The following is a 19237-nucleotide window of genomic DNA, read 5'->3' on the forward strand; positions in this document are numbered from 1 at the left end:
CAAGGGATAATTATATAGCTTGTTTTATTAAATATATGATTCTTTTAGTTATCAAATAGTCATCTAATATTTATATTTATATTTAAAAAATTTTAACAAATTAATTAGGTAATATTCATAATTAATTATATGTACGAGTATATTTATTTTTTATTTGATTGAATTTAATTGTTAATTTAAATTATATTCATCTAAATTTTAAATTAAAAATTTTATCATTTTAACTTATTTGAATAAAATTGGATGAAATAAAAAAATAAAAATAAAGTAATACAATACAATCCAAAGTATTATATCGACGTATTAAAATTTTTTTGCATATATCTTGAATAATTTTAAAATTTTAAATTATATTTTTTTAATTTAAAAAATTGAAATCGTTATTTTTTTAAATTAAATATTTAATTAATCATATGAATAAAATAATACAAACAAATGGCAAATGGAAGAAAGAGATTAAATTTTAAAAAGAATATTTAAAAATAAAATTACACCCAATTTAAATTTAATCTCTTTCCATTTGCCATTTTAAGCGCCGCACCCCAAGCACCGCTTCACTTCTTCTCTCTCCGAACTAACGCCACCCAACCTCCAGCCGACGCCCCCATCCGCCAGCTGACACCGCAAAAACATCTCCACCAACGTCCGATCACTCGGTGTGTCATCTTTCACGCTGCCCATCCGTCTGCCAACCCGCAACTCCACCTTTACTATTGCAGCCACTACCACCGTTCAACGACAAATATAATTCTTTATTTATTTTTAAAAAGTCCCAAATATAATTGATAAAAAATATAATGAACTATTATTTGATAACATTGGGTATTTGATTAGAGAAATTCAATGGATAAAGAATGTAAATAAACTAATATTTCACAAAATATCGAGTTTGATTGTCACCACTCACCAAGCGCTAGAACTAACTAGTACTGCTACTAACAACTAAACTACTTTTGATCAATGAACAAATGTATCTAAAATTCTAAATCAGTACGACAAATTGGACAATTAGTTTTTCCACGTTGCAACCAAGAGTTTATACAAGTTGAATGGAACTCATGCACACAAACTCCAAACGGTTGAATTAACTCTCCGTTCTTGAACTCTTCTATACAAACAGAACAATAATTAACTTTCTGAGCGGCCGATCTGTTGGCCTCTTCTTCCTTATCTTTCTCCTTGATGTAGCTCTTAACTGGCGGCAACGGCCCCAAAGTGCGCCAAACATTTGGAGGTAATTCTGTTAGTTCTTGTGTGTCTTCTTCGATAGGTAGTTGAAGCATCATAAAACGATTTCCATAATCATCAAACAAAGGAATCAATACCATTGTGTTCTCATCAATAGCATTATTTTCATCTGAATTATCCCTCAAATTCAGAAATATAAAAAAATAACCAAAACAACCGATGATCAATTCAAAATAAACATAAGAATCACCATGTTTAGATCCACCTCCCGTGCATAGAGATATAACCCCCATAATGGGGATCATAAAGAGTAATAATATCATCATTGACCAAAAGGCCCTTCGGATAAAACCAAAAATCCTAGGCATGTTAGGGAAGGAAACTTATATAATATTTTTTTGAAATTCACCACCAGAATATTTTGTTGTCGAAAATTATATCAATTTGTTTAAGGAGAGAATCCAGAAAGAACTAAGTTTGTATAAGAGTTATACGCTCTTACGAATTATATATAAGATAAAGAAGCTTTAGAAACGAAAGATAATTAAGGTAAATTAAAAAAGAAAAGATATGATTTGATATGATAGGATAAAGTGATAGGATTAAGAGCTTGGCTAAGATTTTAGGAAAAGATTTTTTTTGAATTATCTTTTTTTTAAATCTTATAGAAAAATAAAAATATATAAAAATGTCTTTTATTTATTAATTATGTTTGAATATAATAATATAAAAATACTTTTTTGTTTATTTATTACATGAAAAACATATTTTTTTAAAGAAAAAAATCATTTAAAAAAAAGATGTAAATTACAACTTTTTAAATTTTTTTTTTAAATTTTATTAGTGCTTTTACTTTTACTACTAGAAATTTGTCAAACACGTTAAAAAATAAAAAAAATCTTTTTCATTAAAAAAAGATTTTTTTTTTAACAAAATAATCGCGCCCAAACATAGACTAAATTCATGCTGGCTTAGATCGCTTGAATTCAAATTATGAAAAACAAACCAAGATATATGATGAAATTAAGGAAACTTGCGCCATGGTGCAACCGTGACCAAGATGATTCATGGGGAAGCCGATTGTGCACTAACAGCATAAATTTCAACCAAAATCCAGAAGCAGCAACATCCAATATTCCAGATTCAAGACAAACCAACCAGAAGCAGCAAATTCAACAAATCCTGAAGCCGATAATTCCAGAGATCTGCAATTTCAGATTTCAGGTTCAGATTATGAGGATGCAGAATCTGAAAATGCAGCAACAAAAATTCTAGAATCAGTATTGCATTCGAAACACACAGCAAAACAGCACACAACAGGAGCAGAGGGAGATTCATCATATTTTAATTTTGTATTTCAATCACAACAGCAGCGACAAGAAGAATCAATCAAACGTCCAGATCAATCACAATTTCAACATCCAGATTCGGTTTTAACAGGATCTACAGATCAAACCACGGTTCAAACCTCAGTTCCATATCATCAATCACAATTCGGGATAAGACAACACAAGCAATTCAACAAGTAGAAGATTCCGAGGCATATTGGGAATTACCTAGCGTGATTGCGATTGTCGGTGTCAAGGCTGTTGTGCCAGCAGTGGATGGCACTACTCTGGGCAATGGTGATGGGACCAGAAGCGGCGTCGTCGCGATGGAGCAGGGGAAGTTCACGGATCCAGAACCGACAAAGGTGAGGGTGCCGCGACCGCCACCGAAACCACCGCATCTGAACTCGAATGCGGTGGTCTTGGTCGTTGCCGACGACGCTTCAGTGCTGAATAGAGGGGGCGGCTTCGAGGATGAAGCACCAGCAGATCTGACCCTCGGTAGCGGCGCCGTGGATGGCGCCTCCGTGAAGGAGGAGCAGATGCTCGCGGCGGTCTTGTGTGAACATGCACCGACAGAGATTAAGGCGGAGGGTGTGACGGACGCAGGGGCAGTTGTGGGCAGAGAGGCGACGAGACGGACCGCGCTTGAAGCGAAGCCTCCCGATACGAACGTCGTGGCGGCAGCAAGTCGATCATGGTGTCTTTCTCCGATTGTGGCCAAGTCACCACCACTGACGGCGGCAATCTTCCCCTGGGAGCGCGACGATGAGACTAGAACAGAGCAGTGGGACACGGTGGCTGTGGAGGGTGCCCATGGGGCAATAAACGGTGGAAATCGCAGCGACCAGCGTGCTCCATGGTCGGTGACCGTCGTGGGGGACACAAGGAAGAAGGGGGTTCGCGCGAGTATCGATAGAAAAGACGGTGGCCAAGGAGCTCCATGGATGGATGGCAGCCGTGTTCCAAGGGAGAACTGCTGGCCTGGGTTCTCAGGAAAGGACTTCTAGAAACGAATGGAGAGGGCATGCTATTGGAATTGGGGTTTTTCGGTAAGAACCAAGCCCAAATTCATTCTCAGCAAAGTGGGTTAAAAATGGGCCGAACATCAAAAAAATTTATTTAATCAGTTGATGGATTTTGTATTTTTTAAACAATGGAATCTTAGTTGTTAAAGTTGTATTTTACTTTTTTTCTTTGGTCTTAATTTTAGAAATTTCTCTTCTATTTTCTTTGATCATCTCTAATCTTCTCTAATTCTTAATACAAATTCATACCATAAAGTAAGATAATATATGACAAGGATAAAGAGATTTTACAAATTTAAAAGTTAGTTACTTTGAATGAAAAAAATGACAGGAGATTCAATATGTATAAAATTAATAAATCAATAATAAACGATAGCAATACATTTTAAATTTTAATTTGATAAAAAGAGATATAAACAATAGTAGATAAGCCGGATATATAATTATGTTAAAACAATTTTCATTTATTCATTAATTTTTTTTACGAGATAAAGTTTACTAAATTAAACTCCGTTTACACCGGTTCAGTGTAAGTTGATTTTGATTAAAAACGAAAGTATTTATATTCTGAATCAAATCAATATGATCAGTTTGATTTTATTTGGAAAATTATTTTGAACTAAAATAAACATTTAAATAAATTTGAATTGATTAAGCCGTTTTATTTTTTTATTTTGACTTTTATAAATATAACACAAAATCTTGTCCTCTGATTCTCTCCGTGTCTGTTTTAAGGTAAGTTTTTATTCTGGCAATCTCTACTTCTCTTTAATTCCAGGATTCTTTATTTTGTGTTAGATATAGGTTTTCTTTTAAAATGAGTGACTCCTTGTTTGATTTGTGTTTTTAGATTTTGATTTATTTTTAAAATTTTCCGTTTTTTCAATTTTGTAGGAAAATAAAGATCAAATTATGATAATTAAAATTTTATATTGTCAATGTTTTGTCATCTAAAAATCTTATATGAATGCACAAGAAATTAGCTACTGAAAGAATTAAATATTTTGTGTAGACTAATCAAGCTTTTGTTGTAGAGTAATTAAATTTTTCGTACAAAATAGTTAAACAATTTATGAACACAAAAAATTCAAAAATACTTAATAAATACAAAAATTAGCTAACACGTATTTATGTTTGTTGATAAAATCTGATGGGGCTACAAGACTAATTATTGAGAATGATGTTTCGCCTTTTTTTATTTATTTATTTTTTTACACCTCTCTCATATATGTTTTTTATGGTATAAAAGACAAATCATTTATCTTCTTCTAATGTTTTTTTTTTTGGACACACGATCTTCTTCTAATGTTTATTAATTTCTATAGCTTTAACCTAATTCATTTTCATGTATAGAATTTATATACATATACCGAAAACAAATTCCTCAACTGATTAAATTGTCCGGCAAAAATTTATATACATATACTGAAGGATGGTGTTTGGATTATTTCGAAGATTGTATTGCATCATTCACATCCGTGCTGTCCAAATCAAGCAGAGATATTTAAACAACACAGACAGTTAAGTGTAACACCCTACCACACAAAACTTTACGTCTAAGTTGTAAATCAGAGGTGGTGAGGCGCTACGACCTCTAAAAGCAAAATACATACCTATATATAGTAAGGATACTATATCTAGGAGTCTTAAAAGAAAGGTACAAGTAAGAAAAACAAGACCAAAACCTCATCGCTCTCCAAAACGTTGGGGTGGGAAGCTTGATACAGAAAACTAAAAAGACAAAGATATTTAAATATAGAATTCCAAACGAGTTATATAACAAGCTCTAGTTTTGACCTGCGAAGCAAAGGTCAGCTTGGAATATATATATATATATATATATATATATATATATCCCCAAAAAAAGTATGACGAAAGTAAAATCCTATTTTCTTCAAATCAACCTTTAAGAAGGATATTCAAGATAATAATACAAAAGTGGAGAACATATATATAAATAAACTAAGCAAAGTACAAAATATAAGTCCCAAAAGAAATCTTCGCTTCCAAGAGAGCAATCTAGCACGCTTAATAGGGTGCATCATGTCCTATATCTGAAAAGCAGAAATTTTCGAAACGGATGAAAATCTTTCCGTTTCCAGCAGAGTTAAAGTTCCAAACAGAGACGATGTAAAGGCTATACGAATTCATTAGACAATCTTAAACTTCAATCGCATAAGATTATACTAATCTAAGATAGGGTGAAATATGCTAGACCCTTCACTAACCAGCACTCAATAATCTCCAGAGTTTTCTCTTGTCTTTCTCTTTTTATCAATCTCAATCTCTCTCGGCCTATCTTTTTTCAACAATCTCAATCTCTCTCAACATGTCTCTTTTCAATTCTCTCAATTTTCGTTTATACCGTCCCTTTTCAATAATCTCAATACCACAGAATTTTGGTATTGAGTTTAGTAAGTGCAAAGTACAAACACAAGTAATAATAGGCAAACACAAATAAAAGTAATTACAGCATATATAATCAGATAGCAGTTAGATAGAAATTATACATAGGTATTCCACGTACAATATGCACATTCAAACAATTTTATATAAATATATATGATGTATGTCTATCCTACTGGTCATGAGCTCATGTGTCGAATACTTTATTAGAATCCGACACATCTGATAACTAACTCGAATATTATCCTTTTACTATTTTTTCGCATATATGTATACTATATGGTTTCTCTAACGGCTGGTCCCTCTTTTTTGTTAGAAAAAATAAATTTAGAACGTTTGATCTCCAAACCGTTGGACTTGCTCTTAAACACCAAAATATACTTTTACGGTTTCACCATCTTAAAAAGCTCTTTATTATGCAATGATTGAAACAGAACTGTTATAAAATGGTAGAGTCTATCATTTACTATAATTATAGTAGTTACTGTAGTTAAAGAATTTTAGAGATTAAAATTATACTTTTTTATATTTTAATAATATTTTATTTTATAATATTTTTTAAGTGTTATTAAAATTATACAGTCACCATAGTTATTATAGTGTATAATCATATATAATTAAACACCATTGCATGCCCCCAATGTCTTAGGTTCAAAATAAATTTTTGGAGAATTAAAAAAAATTTAAAAAATCAACTACAATATAAATTAACTCAAGTCAATCTCTTTTTATCTTTAATTTTAAAATTTTAAAAATTAAGATAGCTGGAGTTTTTTTTTTGTAACTAATATGTTTAATAACTAATTAGTTCCACTTGGTTACACTCATAGTTAGTTTCCTAGCAAAACTCTTAAAAAAATGTCTAAACATGTTCAATTTGAATAAAGAAAAAAATAGAATAAATTTTAAAAAGGCCAAATTTTCAAACATGTTAAATTTAAATTTAAAAAAATAATTAGAGTGAACAAAAAAAAAAGTAGAAATTGATTACAAATTATTAAATTGTTAGTATAGAATTCTAACCAAGTAAACTAATCATATTCTTTAACATAGAACAATTAATTTTATTTTATAAAAGATTTGGGGTCATAACCTCCTTCTCGTTACGAGAAGTTTTGCCACACATGTAGCAGATAGATTTATACTCAATAAAAGTTAATTAGACAAATATAATGGCTTTTTTTTAATAAATAAAAAACCATATTTATATTTTTAGTTAAAGTTTAAATTTTTATCTTTTTAGATATTATTTCTTTATTTTCAGTGCCAGTGTTATAGACTTATAGCAGCGAAACAGATCTCGAACTATAGCCTAGGCTTTGCCAACAATATAGTTAGGACTACTATATAACAAGGAATAATTATATAACTTGTTTTTATTAAATATATGATTCTTTTAGTTATCAAATAGTCATTTAATATTTATATTTATATTTAAAAATTAATTAGATAATATTCATAATTAATTATTTGAATATAATAATACAAGTATATTTATTTTTATTGGATTGAATATAATTATTAATTTAAATTATATTCAGCTAAATTTTAAATTAAAATTTTTGTAATTTTAAAATTTTAAATTATTTAAAAAATTAGATAAAATGAAAAAATAAAAATAAAACAATATAATACTATCCAAAATATTATATTAACATATTAAAAAGATTTTGTATATATCTTGAATAACTTTAAAATTTTAAATTATAATTTTTTTAATTTAAAAATTTAAATCGTTAATTTTTTTCAAATCGAATATTTAATTAACCATACAAATAGAATAATACTGACATTGTAGTTAAATCGTTAGCGCATGCGCTATGGCTCTTTGTAACATAGTTACAGAATGTTGAAAACAGTAAAAAATTAAAAAATTGATTGAAAGATTAAATATAATTTTTTTATTTATTTTTAAAAAGGTCCAAATATAATTAATAAAAAATATAATAAACTAATATTTCATAACATTGCGTGTTTGATTAGACAAATTCAATGGATAAAGAATGTAAATAAACTAATATTTCACAAAATATCGAGTTTGATTATCACTAAAGGTTAGAACTAATTATTACATAACTAAACTACTTTTGATCAATGAACAAATGTATCTAAAATTCTAAATCTGAACAACAAATTGGACAACTAGTTTTTCCCACGTTACAACCAAAAGTTTATACAAGTTGAATGGAACTCATGAACTCAACTCCCCGTTCTTAAACTCTTCTATACAAACAGAACAATAATTAACTTTCTGACTGGCCGATCGGTTGGCGTCCTCCTCCTTATCTTTCTTCTCGATGTAGCTCTTAACTGGTGGCAATAGCCTCAAAATGCGCCAAACATTTGGCGCACTATCATTAAAAGGTAATTCTGTTAGTTCTTGTGTGTCTTCTTCAATAAGTAGTTGAAGCATCATAAAACGATTTTCATAATCATCAAACAAAGGAATCAATACCATATTTCTTGTGTTCTCATCAATAGCATTATTTTCATCTGAATTATCCCTCAAATTCAGAAATAGGGTAAAGGACAATTTTGTCCCTAACCTTTTAAATCATGGACTTTTAACTCCCTCAGGATTGGAAAATACAAAACGACCCCTCACCTATCAAAACGCCGTACAAATCGATCCTCCCGTTCAATTTGGTGTCCAACACGTAACGGAATCTGTTTAGCTGGCGCCTATGAGGCGTCTATATGTGTACGTGTCTTCAAGAGGGTGGTAACGGGGCTGACGTGGTGCTAGTGGAGAAAGTAATGGGACATTGTAGTCCTTGGGCACTCGGACGACGTCGTTTTGGTGTGTGTTTTGCAGTGGTGAGTGTGCCTTATGAAATATGCCAATGCTGCCCATATCAGTGACAAAGAATTACAAGAAGCCCTAGCACAACTAAGCTTTTTCCTCCAAAAAATACAACGCTTCGTCTCCGCATTGTCATCGTTGCAGTTCCGTGGAGGAGTTCCATATTGAAGCTCCGTGGTTATACCTGCGTCTGCCGTAGAAAGTGGTAAGTACATTGATGTTCAATCGTACTGCTTATGGCCGTTTTTTGCTATCAATGTTGTAGGGTGAGACTAATAGGGATTGTAAGTGATTCTCATATGTGATTAGTTGTGGGGTTAGTCATTTGCCATGTGTTGTTTAGAGAGATTTTGGTGATTTAGATAATAAGGGGTGGTTTTGTGGTTTGTTGTGGATTGAAAATTTTTGCAGATGGTTGATGTCTTTGGTGTTCCTGTGTTCCATCATGGGGGTAACTTTTCACGGAGGGCTAGCGGTGAGTTAGTGTATGTTAATGGTCAAGTTGAGAAGTTTCCTCCAATGGACTTGGATTTTGTCAATTTCGGCGATCTGGTCACGATGTTCAAAGGATTAGGATATCAATCCTATAAGGAGGCTTACTGGTATGATCCAAAAGGTAAAGATATGGAGCCAGGGTTGCATGTACTGAAGGGGGACGCAGGAATCAACCAAATGCGACAGGCTAAGTTGAGGAACAAAGATACTGAAGAGTTTTACATTTTTTTTACCATCCTGTTGACGATCCTGAGATCGCAGATGATGATTTTGAGGAAAATGCTGAGGTTGAGGAAGAAGTCGATCCAAATGACTTGGAGAAGTCGGATGGCTCGTCTACCGCCGATGATAGCACTGACAGTGATGAAGATGAGCCGTATAAACCACCTCCAGCTGGTTATGAAAGTGGGAGTGATACTGGTGAAGATGATGAGGGCAGAAGGGTTAGAGCTGCCAAAGAAAAGAGGAAACATGTGTCTCCATCGTCGAGGAAAGGGGTTGATCCCAATGAGAAGCCAAAAAAACAAGCAACACGAGTTTAAAAGGCAGAGATTTAAAGCAAGAAGGGTGGGCTCAGCTGGTGAAAGTTCCTCAAGGTCTACTAGGCCTGCTAAACAGCCCAACACTAGTAGGCCTGGAAGTCAGCCCAACAGATCAAGGCCTGCTAGGGAGCCCAGCATGAGGCCCGCCATTGCAGACTATGTCAGTGATGTAGACACTGATAATGAAGACATTGTGTTTGAGTATGAGTCTGAAGAGCTGCATACCCCTGTCTCATCAGAGGATGAAGGGAACAAACCACACTGACCTGAGTTTGATGAACACTATGTCTTTGGAGAAGGCAGGTTTGAGCTAGGCACAAGATTTGCTACAATAGAGAGGTTCAAAGAAGTTGTGAAGGATTCGTTTATTGCTGAGGGGAGGGAGTTGGTCTGGATTAAAAATGATAAAGAAAGGGTTAGAGTTGGCTGCAAGAATGAGAATTGTCCCTGGATTGCTCATCTATCATACAATAAACAGCTGCAGTGTTTCCAAGTGAAAACCTATAGGAGTGAACATACATGCGCAAGAGATCTGGGAAGCAACGCGGCTGACCAACACTGGATCAGCAAAAAAAGTGGAGAAAATGATGACCACCCATCCCCATATGAACACACATGAGGCCATTGATTTTTTAAAAGAAGAGTTTGATCTAATACTACATCCTAAAATGGTTTACAGAGCTGTGAGGGAAGCCAAAGACAGGATCATGGAAAACGAGGTAGAACAGTATGGAAAGCTTAGAGACTATCTAATGGAGATACATAGAAGCAATCCAAGGTCTACTGCGTTGTTGGACTTTATTCCCCAGCCACAAGCACCCCCAACATTCGACAAAATGTATATATGTTTCGATGCCTGCAAGAGGGGGATTTAGGAGTGGATGCAGGCCGTTGATTCACTTGGATGGAGCATTCCTCAATACCTATCATGGGGGCCAGTTGCTGTCTGCCGTGGCACAGGATGCTAATAACCAGTTTTATGTCATTGCATTTGTTGTGGCAAGGTCTGAATCAAAAGAGTCATGGAAGTGGTTTCTGACCCTATTACAAGAGGACATTGGAGATGTGCAACAACATGGTTGAAATTTTATGTCCGACATGCAAAAGGTGAGTAAGTCAGATTCTCTATACTTAATCTAAGTACATTTGATGCAAAATGATGAAAGTGATTCTTGAACCATTCTGTTTCAAGGACTGATGCCTGCATTGAAGGAGATAAGCTGAATGCACATGTGTGCAATTGTGTCATGCACATGTGAAAGAATTTCATCAACCGTTTCAAGGACTTATATATCAGGAAAATTGTGTAGGACTATGCAAAATGCACAACTATGGCTGAGTTCAAGACAAGAATGTAGAGGCTGAAGGAAGTTAATCAAGATGTCTGGTCATACCTGATGAAATTTGAACCTGCAACATGGGTAAGGGCCTATTTCAATCATGGTCCAAAAGTAGACAACCTGACTAACAATATGTGCGAGTCTTTCAACTCCAAGATCACCAAGTACAGGTGCAAGCCTATACTCACAATGTGCGAAGAAGTGCGCTGCTACCTCATGAGGCGTATGGTTCAGCACAAAAGACTGATAGATTGCCATCATGGAAAGCTTGCACCGGTTCATGAGAAAAGGTTGAAGAGGCTTGTTAAGCCAAGTAACAAATGGACTGCGGAGTGGATTGGTGATAACGAGCGCAAGCAATTTGAGGTCACACAAAAGGGATCTAAGTTGGATATGGACCTGATTAAACATACATGCACATGTAACAGATGGCAATTAACTGGTCAGTGTGTAATTATATTTCCCTAAATGTTTCTTGTTGGATTTGCCTGCCTGATGTTGCTGTTATTTTACTTATGACATTGTTTTTTGTTGGATTTGCTTGCCTGCTGCTACTGTAATTATATTTCACTAATTGTTTCTTGTTGGATTTGCCTGTGTGCTGCTGCTGTTTCCTTACTTGCATATGTCCAATTGTTATTCTCAATTTGTATATGTTTAAGTTGAATATGTCTAATTGTTATCCTTAACTTGTTGGGTTTGCTGGTCAAGGGATGCCGTGCACTCATGTAGTTGCAGCAATCAGAAAAAGATATGACAACATGGAAGATTATGTGCATCCATGGTTACGCATGGAATTACTGAAAAAGACTTACGAGCACTTCATTCAACTTGTTACAAGTTAAGAGTTCTGGATACGGTCTGATCAGACTAGGCCTGCTGCACCCGTCATTAAGCGTCCAATTGGTCGTCCAAAGGTATATAACAGGCAGAAAGACCCAGCAGAAACTGTTATTGAAGGTAAAAAACTAAGGAGAAACTTCTACGTGACTTGCAGCAAGTGTGGTTAAACAAAGCACAACTATAAGACTTGCAAGGATGCACCATCCAATCCATATTGGAAACCTAAGATCAGGAAACCAAAGAAGACGACCCAAGACAACCTTTCTCTTGTGGTTATACCACTGTCACAATCAGCACCTGAGGCAGAGATACTTGGCTGGACTAAGGATCTTTATGTCCCCCCGATAACATGTTTAAGGATTTAGTTATCCATTTTAAAAGTGTAAGAGGACTTGTTTGTATTTTTTAATTTTGCCTCATGGCTTTTTTGTCTTTCTTTATGTCAGGGTGAGGAGCATGACTCGGCTACTCCAACCAACCAGAACCATTCTACCACTTTCACAACTCCAGATGTGGCCCAGCAACAACCTGCTCCACAAGTTGCATCTGTGACCACCATTGCAGCCCCTGCAAGACAAGGTCAGGTTTCATTCAAACCTCCGGCAAGAGTTCCAGCAAGGCCATCCAACAAAACATTCAGACCGAAACAACCAATTAGAAGGAAGGGTGATGGCAAACAACAGGTTCAGAAATCACAGCAGCCAAGTGTGGAAGCAGTTGAAGGACCATCTGATGAGACTCTGGCTGCAGCAAACAGTGGAACTAAAAGGATGTTTCAGTTCATCCCCACCCAGGAGTCAACAATTCCAAAAAATGATGTTGATATTTATGAGTCTGATGTAAAACTTGGATGAAACTTATTTTCGTTTGTTATACATTGTGGTGTCTTTTTGGCAAAACTATGATGCTAAGGTTGTGAACTGTTATCAGACTGCATATCATGTTTTGTTAGGATTGTAATCTTTTGAACTTAAACTTTGATTCAATGTTAAATGATCCAAACTATTTAATGTCTTTTTCATTCTAATCCCATCAACATCATATTACGTATACCCACCCAACTCCAACACGTTACAGCAACAGCATATCATCATTCATCAAAGGATAATTTAATACAACACTTGTGTTCCAAAGACATAATTTAAACTCCTTTTCCACTTTTCAGCCAAGTTTGACAACAACAGAACACAAAATTACAGTAACCACAACAACAATAACAGAATAAAAATTAACATTCTTCTTCCTCTCTAGATGCAACATCTTCTTCTCCAAATCAGTGAGTCTGTTTCACTACCTTCTTCCCAAGATACAGTTTCAAATCATCAACCTCGTTCTCAGTCATAAATTTATCCAGAACTCTTACTGTTGAAACATGGTCATCCAGCCATAAGAAGAACTTGCAGTGACTGGCATTTTCATCATGGCAAAACCAAAAATCACCAACTTATAATCAAAATAAATAACTTCTTCTTACGCCGGTATAATCAAAATCAATCAAATAAAACAACCAACTTACCCTAAAGAATGGACATCCAAAGAACAATCTGTTGGGGTTCGTCGTCGTCCTCGATTTATACAATATGGCGTACACTCCACATCTACACCTCGGAGTAATGTCGTCTTTCTCCTCTGCAGCTTCCATGCATTTCACGGTCGACGGTAGTGGAACGCGTCTTGCGCTGGATAAAGCTCCATCGCTGGCCATTTACCACTCTGCAGTACCACCACCCCAAGCTCTCACACAAATCACAACGGCTATGGCGACAGGGTTCCATTTGAAGAAATAGGGCACACACCAAAACGACGTCGTCCGAGTGCCCAAGGATTACAATGTCTCATTACTTTCTCCACTAGCACCACGTCAGCCCCGTTACCACCCTCCTGAAGACACGTACGCATATACACGCCACATAGGCACTAGCTAAACAGATTCCGTTATGTGTTGGACACCAAATTGAACGGGAGGATCGATTTGTACAGCGTTTTGATGGTGAGGGGTCATTTTGCATTTTTCAATTCTGAGGGAGTTAAAAGTCCACGATTTAAAAAATCAAGGACGAAATTGTCCTTTACCCTCAGAAATATAAAAGAATAACCAAAACAACCAATAATCAATTCAAACTAAAGATAAGAATCACCATGTTTAGATTCACCTCCCGTGTATAGAGATATAACCTCCATAATGAGGATCATAAAGGGTAACAGTATCATCATTGACCAAAAGGCCCTTCGGATAAAACCAAAAATCCTAGGCATATTAGGGAAGGAAACTTATATAGTATATTTTTGTAATTCACTACCAGAATATTTTGTTGTCGAAAATTATATCAATTTGTTTATAGGCTAGCCTTTGAATCTTGTATTGTGCATGTAAGCTCTTATGAATTATATATAGGATAAAGAAGTTTTGGAAACCAAAGATAATTAAGATAAATAAAAAAAAAAGATATGATATGCTATGGTGAAGTAAGATAATGATTGCCGAGGATGAGAGGGGTTTTACAAATTTAAAAGTTAGTTACTTTAAATGAAGAAAATGACAAGAGATTGAATATGTATGAAATTAATACTATAGTTGACCTCCTAGACTTTTTCTTTTAAAAAAATTTGAAAATATTAGAGATAAAAAATATATTTGACACTTTTTTATTATTATTATTATTATTATTATTATTATTATTATTATTATTATTATTATTAGTAAGTTATAAATTTCTTTATGAACAAGTTAGAATATTTATTTAATAGTCTCGGTTTTTATACACTTTTTTTAAAACTTTGTGATTAGTTTAGATAAAATTTATACACATTACATAAATTTATTGTTATGCATCCTTGATATAAAAATTATTATGTTAATAGGGTATGCAATATTGGCAATAAGCCAATAATAACGGATACCATCCGAGTATTAGGGATAATAAACATCTTTCCGAAAAATTAAACTGATTTTGGGGTTCACCAAGGATCGAACTCTTGATCTTTCGGATCTAGCACTCTAATACTATGTCATGATACCAATCATCCCAAAAGTTTCAACTGATGGGAAAAGGTAACACTAATGATTATATCTCTAATATTCCATAAACCTCCATTGTACACGTTGTATAAATATTTCATTAGCTCCTCATACTTTCCCATTAAAAAATTACAAATCGCTCATTGCTATTTGCTAACCTTAACGAAACTCAAGGTATATCTAGTGACTATAATAACATCTAAAGGTATATTAGCTACCTTGAAGCCCTTCCTTTATTGCTGTGCTTTCATATGCTTGGAGGAGCCCATTTTCCAGATTTGAACTTGCTATAAAAGTTGGATTGCTTGGAAACAACATAGAAGACTGCAAGTACATCACACTCAGATTGAATTTCTAAACAGAATCAAGAATAAACCACCATTTTGGCACCAAAAGATTAAGTTTTCAACAAAATGGACCCTGAAAAAAAAAATGTCATCTTGGCCTCCTAAAAATTACCTAGAATGCACCAAATATGGGGAGACATACTCTAAAAAGGCTCTAGAAATTAAATTTTTGCCAATTCTTTGTAAGTCTTAGAAAAATAAGAAATTTTCATCCTCCACATTTGGTGATTTTACAATAGCTAGATCTAGAAGGAAAAAAAATGAACAACGAGGTTTAGAATCATTGGCTTTTTGTCTGCACTTTATAAATAGTTATCCAAATGTTATCACAAAAAATTAGATCAATGCATGAAACGATTGTCACTTATGAACAATGGTGCATTTTGTCAAACTGAGATCATCTTTGAAGAGACAAGATATGATTTTTTTTGTTTCAGAGCTATTTTGTCAAAAACTGAATCTTTTAGGAATCAAAATAGTAGTTTACTCCAAGATCAACGATGAAAAAGCAATGACATTTTCTAAAACCATATGTCACCTGGGATTTCGGGGATTACGAAATTAGGCTCTTTGAGGATATCTTGGAGGGTTTTCTTCTCATTTACTTTGATCCATTTTGGGGAACCTGATGAACACAAAAGATATCACATCATATAACAATTATTCACATAAAAGGGAGGATAGATAAATAAAATTCTTGTGAGAATTGAACAATAAGGTATCTAGTTAAACTAAGCCAGCATCTTGGGAATGCTGAGACCACTGAGATCATCAACCAGCTCAATTGACCACTGATAAGCCTTATTCTCCCTACATCTAAGGTTCAATACACTTTGATCAGTTGTGACTTGTAAGTGAAAGTTCCCAAGTACCATCCACAGCTATGTTTGATTCTATGGCTCAAGTTGCTACGGCGGCTCTATACCAAAAATAGCTGTATCTTATCCAGAGCTACTTTTTAAGATCATTTTTAAACTTGTGAATCCTAACAACGTAATGTCCCTATTCCCTATTCTATGTTAATAAAACTGTGTTGACAAGGGATTGATTTGCTTCAACTTGAAACCACATATAGAAGGGAGCAAACGTATGGTTAAATCTACGTGATGTCACATTAAGGGAAACAAGCAATTGATGAACATAGGTAGTATATTCAGTATAAAGACAAAAAATATCTCACAAATCGATATATGTAAATATACATGGTGGCCAAACAGAAATATGTTAACAGGGACTTCCTATGTCTACAGTTTGAGGTTATTCTCATACTTGGTTGCCTATAAGCTAAGAGCACTGTTGATTCCACTACTTGTATCACTAGTACTTCAAAAGTACCATACCATACCTGCAGTGTGTTTAAAATCCTCAACCGCATCTTTCTCTTCATCATCAACATGAGAAGCTGCAGTTCCCTCTAATAAACAATGAAGAAGTTTCTCCTTTGATAGACGAACTCCAGAGCCAGCCTGATAAAACATGGGCTAAGAGGTGAACAAGATGCTCTTAAGATATAAACGGTCAATCATCTGATACTAAATATTTACTTAGCAAGCCCTTCCCCATACCTTGTGTTGACCTGGGATACTAACAAACTGGGATGCCCTTTTAAAAAAAAAAAAAAAAGACTAAAACTTAGTAAAAGTAAAATGTTTCAAGTAAAAGAAAATGGCAACTTGATGCATATGTGGTGAATGGTGGTGTTAGCTGCTCTCTATGTTAGGTTACCATTTGGTAGTTAGTAACAATCAATTAGTTTGTTGTAAGTATAGATAGAGGGAATAGGATGGAGAGAAGGGTGTCTAGTCAATTGGAATAGTTTGGGAGAGACTGGGGACTTAACTATATCAAGAACTCCCAATTCTATAGCAGATTTTTTACATCTTCAATATCAGTTCTAACACTGTAAGGTCCTAGATGAATAGACAGATATGTTGTATGAAATCTTCAATTATCCTTATTTATATTCTTACTATCCCATCCGATTTTGATTGGCAAACAAAACAACTGGTATACTTTACGCATCAATATCTGCAAACAGAAATAAGAAATCAAACTCAAACGAGAAAAAAAAAATAAAAAAGAGAGCTTACCTCATAGTATAATTCAACAAAATCACGTTTGTAATTGTTTTCAACATCCCATGGGAGTGGTTGGTCTGCTGAAAACATGTTTGGAAGCTAAGGGTGTAATACATTCCCACATAAAAATAACACATTTATGTAGATATTTTAAAATCATTAAAAAAGAAAGAGAAAAGGATATGATATCAAGGTGAACTGAAAGCATGTCAGTCTCACAGAAATCCTCAATGAAATCACTGGACATAACCTCTGCATACAGAAGAAGGACAGGCCAATGAAGGATATTATTTTTGTCTAACACCGGTTTCTTTAACCCGGTGAGTTCTCGATACATTGCCTTTCCAATCTTCAATCCTCTATTTTCTATTGCAGACACAAGTTCCTGCATAGTTTTTGGTCGAAGCAAGGGCATGAGGTTCCATACAACAAAACAAAGATAAAATAAGTAAGAAACAACTGGCAGTCCATACTTCTGCCTCCGATATGGCTCTAGAGACTTCAGCCTCAAGCTTCTCCTTCTCAGATATCTTCGTACGAATCTGTCGGTCAAGCCTCTTAAGTTCCTCATTATTGGGGTCCAACTTAAGACCCTTTCGGCAATACTCTTGTGCTTCAGCCAATAAATTCAGTGATAGAGATGCTTTGACAGCTCTATAAATTGCCTAATCATGATTTTTCATTGCTTGAAACATCAAATCAAGGGAATCACAAATTCACAATAACAAACTTCATAAGGCAAAGTGTAACTGCTCAATTTAAAAATAGTTATTTTTGCTAATGTAGCATTCCGTATTTGGATGTAGGTATAAAACTGACAGTGGATATATATATATATATATATATATATATATATATATATATATATATATATATATATATTTGAAACATAAATTGAGCACCTTTATGTTGGAGGGGGACAAGTTGAGTGCTTGTTGAGCATCAGAGAGGGCACGCCGGTGGTTCCCAAGAAGCAAATTGACATGCGCCCTGTTCGCAAAAAGAACAGAGCTCTCAGAATCATTCAATGCTTTCTGATTAATTGCCCTTGTGTAGCAATCAATTGCTTCAGAGTAATGCTTCTTACCCTTCTTCACATACTCGTTACCCTTTTCCTAATTCAAGAATGATAATAACACACAAATTGAAGGGTCAAATGAAATTAAATTAAAAAAAAAGAAATTGAAATGATTAATAACTAATAAGAAGTAGTGATACCTACCTTGAGTTCAATGGCTGCAGATTCTTTGATGGCAGCAATGGCTTCAAGGTCTGCCTTCTCGGCTTCGGTGAGTGGCTCTGAACGATTTTCCATCCATAGCGCCATTTCCTGCTTTTTTTTTTTTTTTTTTTTTTTTGCCAACGGACGCGGCTTTTGTTTGTTTAGTTTCAGTTTAGAACATACCAGAAACTAGTTGGGAACACTATGTAGGCGAAGTCAAAATTATTGTAGTATAGTTCTTGTGTACTATTTGATAGAAAAATAAAACAAAATAAGATGCAATTTTTTCCTTTTCACTGATATGAAGTTAAAGTTTCAATTAGTTACATTACCTCTCTTGGTAAAAACTAATCCTATATTGAAAGACAAAAAAAAAGGAAATATCGAAAAAAAATTGCAAAACAGAATTTGTCTTATTAGTATTTATTAATTATTACTAAATACTAAATAAAATAAAATTTAATATTTTTTTGGGGAAAACTCTGCGTACAAGCGATTAGGGCTTGTAAACTCTAATCCCCAAAATTCGCTGTAAGTGCTACGTTCCTTACACGCGCTATATCCTTTCTTCTTCTCCTTCTTTTTCGATCGTTCTTTT

At 34.3% G+C, this 19237-nt stretch overlaps 3 protein-coding genes across 3 annotated transcripts; 1 reads left to right on the forward strand and 2 right to left on the reverse strand.

The window, feature by feature from the left end:
- Positions 1–844: 844 nt before the first annotated feature.
- Positions 845–8968, reverse strand: LOC112705382 (uncharacterized). Its single transcript, XM_025756217.3, has 4 exons — positions 8866–8968; positions 8199–8443; positions 2745–3522; positions 845–2393 (listed from the first exon to the last, which is right to left on the reverse strand). The coding sequence occupies exons 1-4, from the start codon at positions 8966–8968 to the stop codon at positions 2332–2334; spliced, it is 1188 nt and encodes a 395-aa protein (XP_025612002.1). The 3' UTR covers positions 845–2331.
- Positions 8054–12988, forward strand: LOC112707556 (uncharacterized). Its single transcript, XM_072201326.1, has 5 exons — positions 8054–8314; positions 8528–8958; positions 9165–10897; positions 10983–11572; positions 11842–12988. Exon 3 carries the CDS (start codon positions 9165–9167, stop codon positions 10053–10055), a length of 891 nt encoding a protein of 296 aa, XP_072057427.1. The 5' UTR covers positions 8054–8314; positions 8528–8958; the 3' UTR covers positions 10056–10897; positions 10983–11572; positions 11842–12988.
- Positions 12989–14985: 1997 nt separating this feature from the next.
- LOC112707557 (uncharacterized) lies at positions 14986–18884 on the reverse strand. The gene is made up of 8 exons (XM_072201325.1): positions 18640–18884; positions 18320–18532; positions 17891–18082; positions 17600–17802; positions 17430–17505; positions 16685–16805; positions 15878–15964; positions 14986–15316 (listed from the first exon to the last, which is right to left on the reverse strand). Exons 1-8 carry the CDS (start codon positions 18742–18744, stop codon positions 15240–15242), a joined length of 1074 nt encoding a protein of 357 aa, XP_072057426.1. The 5' UTR covers positions 18745–18884; the 3' UTR covers positions 14986–15239.
- Between the last annotated feature and the right edge of the window lie 353 nt (positions 18885–19237).

The sequence above is a fragment of the Arachis hypogaea genome, chromosome 8, assembly GCF_003086295.3.
Source record: "Arachis hypogaea cultivar Tifrunner chromosome 8, arahy.Tifrunner.gnm2.J5K5, whole genome shotgun sequence".
NCBI classification, from domain to species: domain Eukaryota; kingdom Viridiplantae; phylum Streptophyta; class Magnoliopsida; order Fabales; family Fabaceae; genus Arachis; species Arachis hypogaea.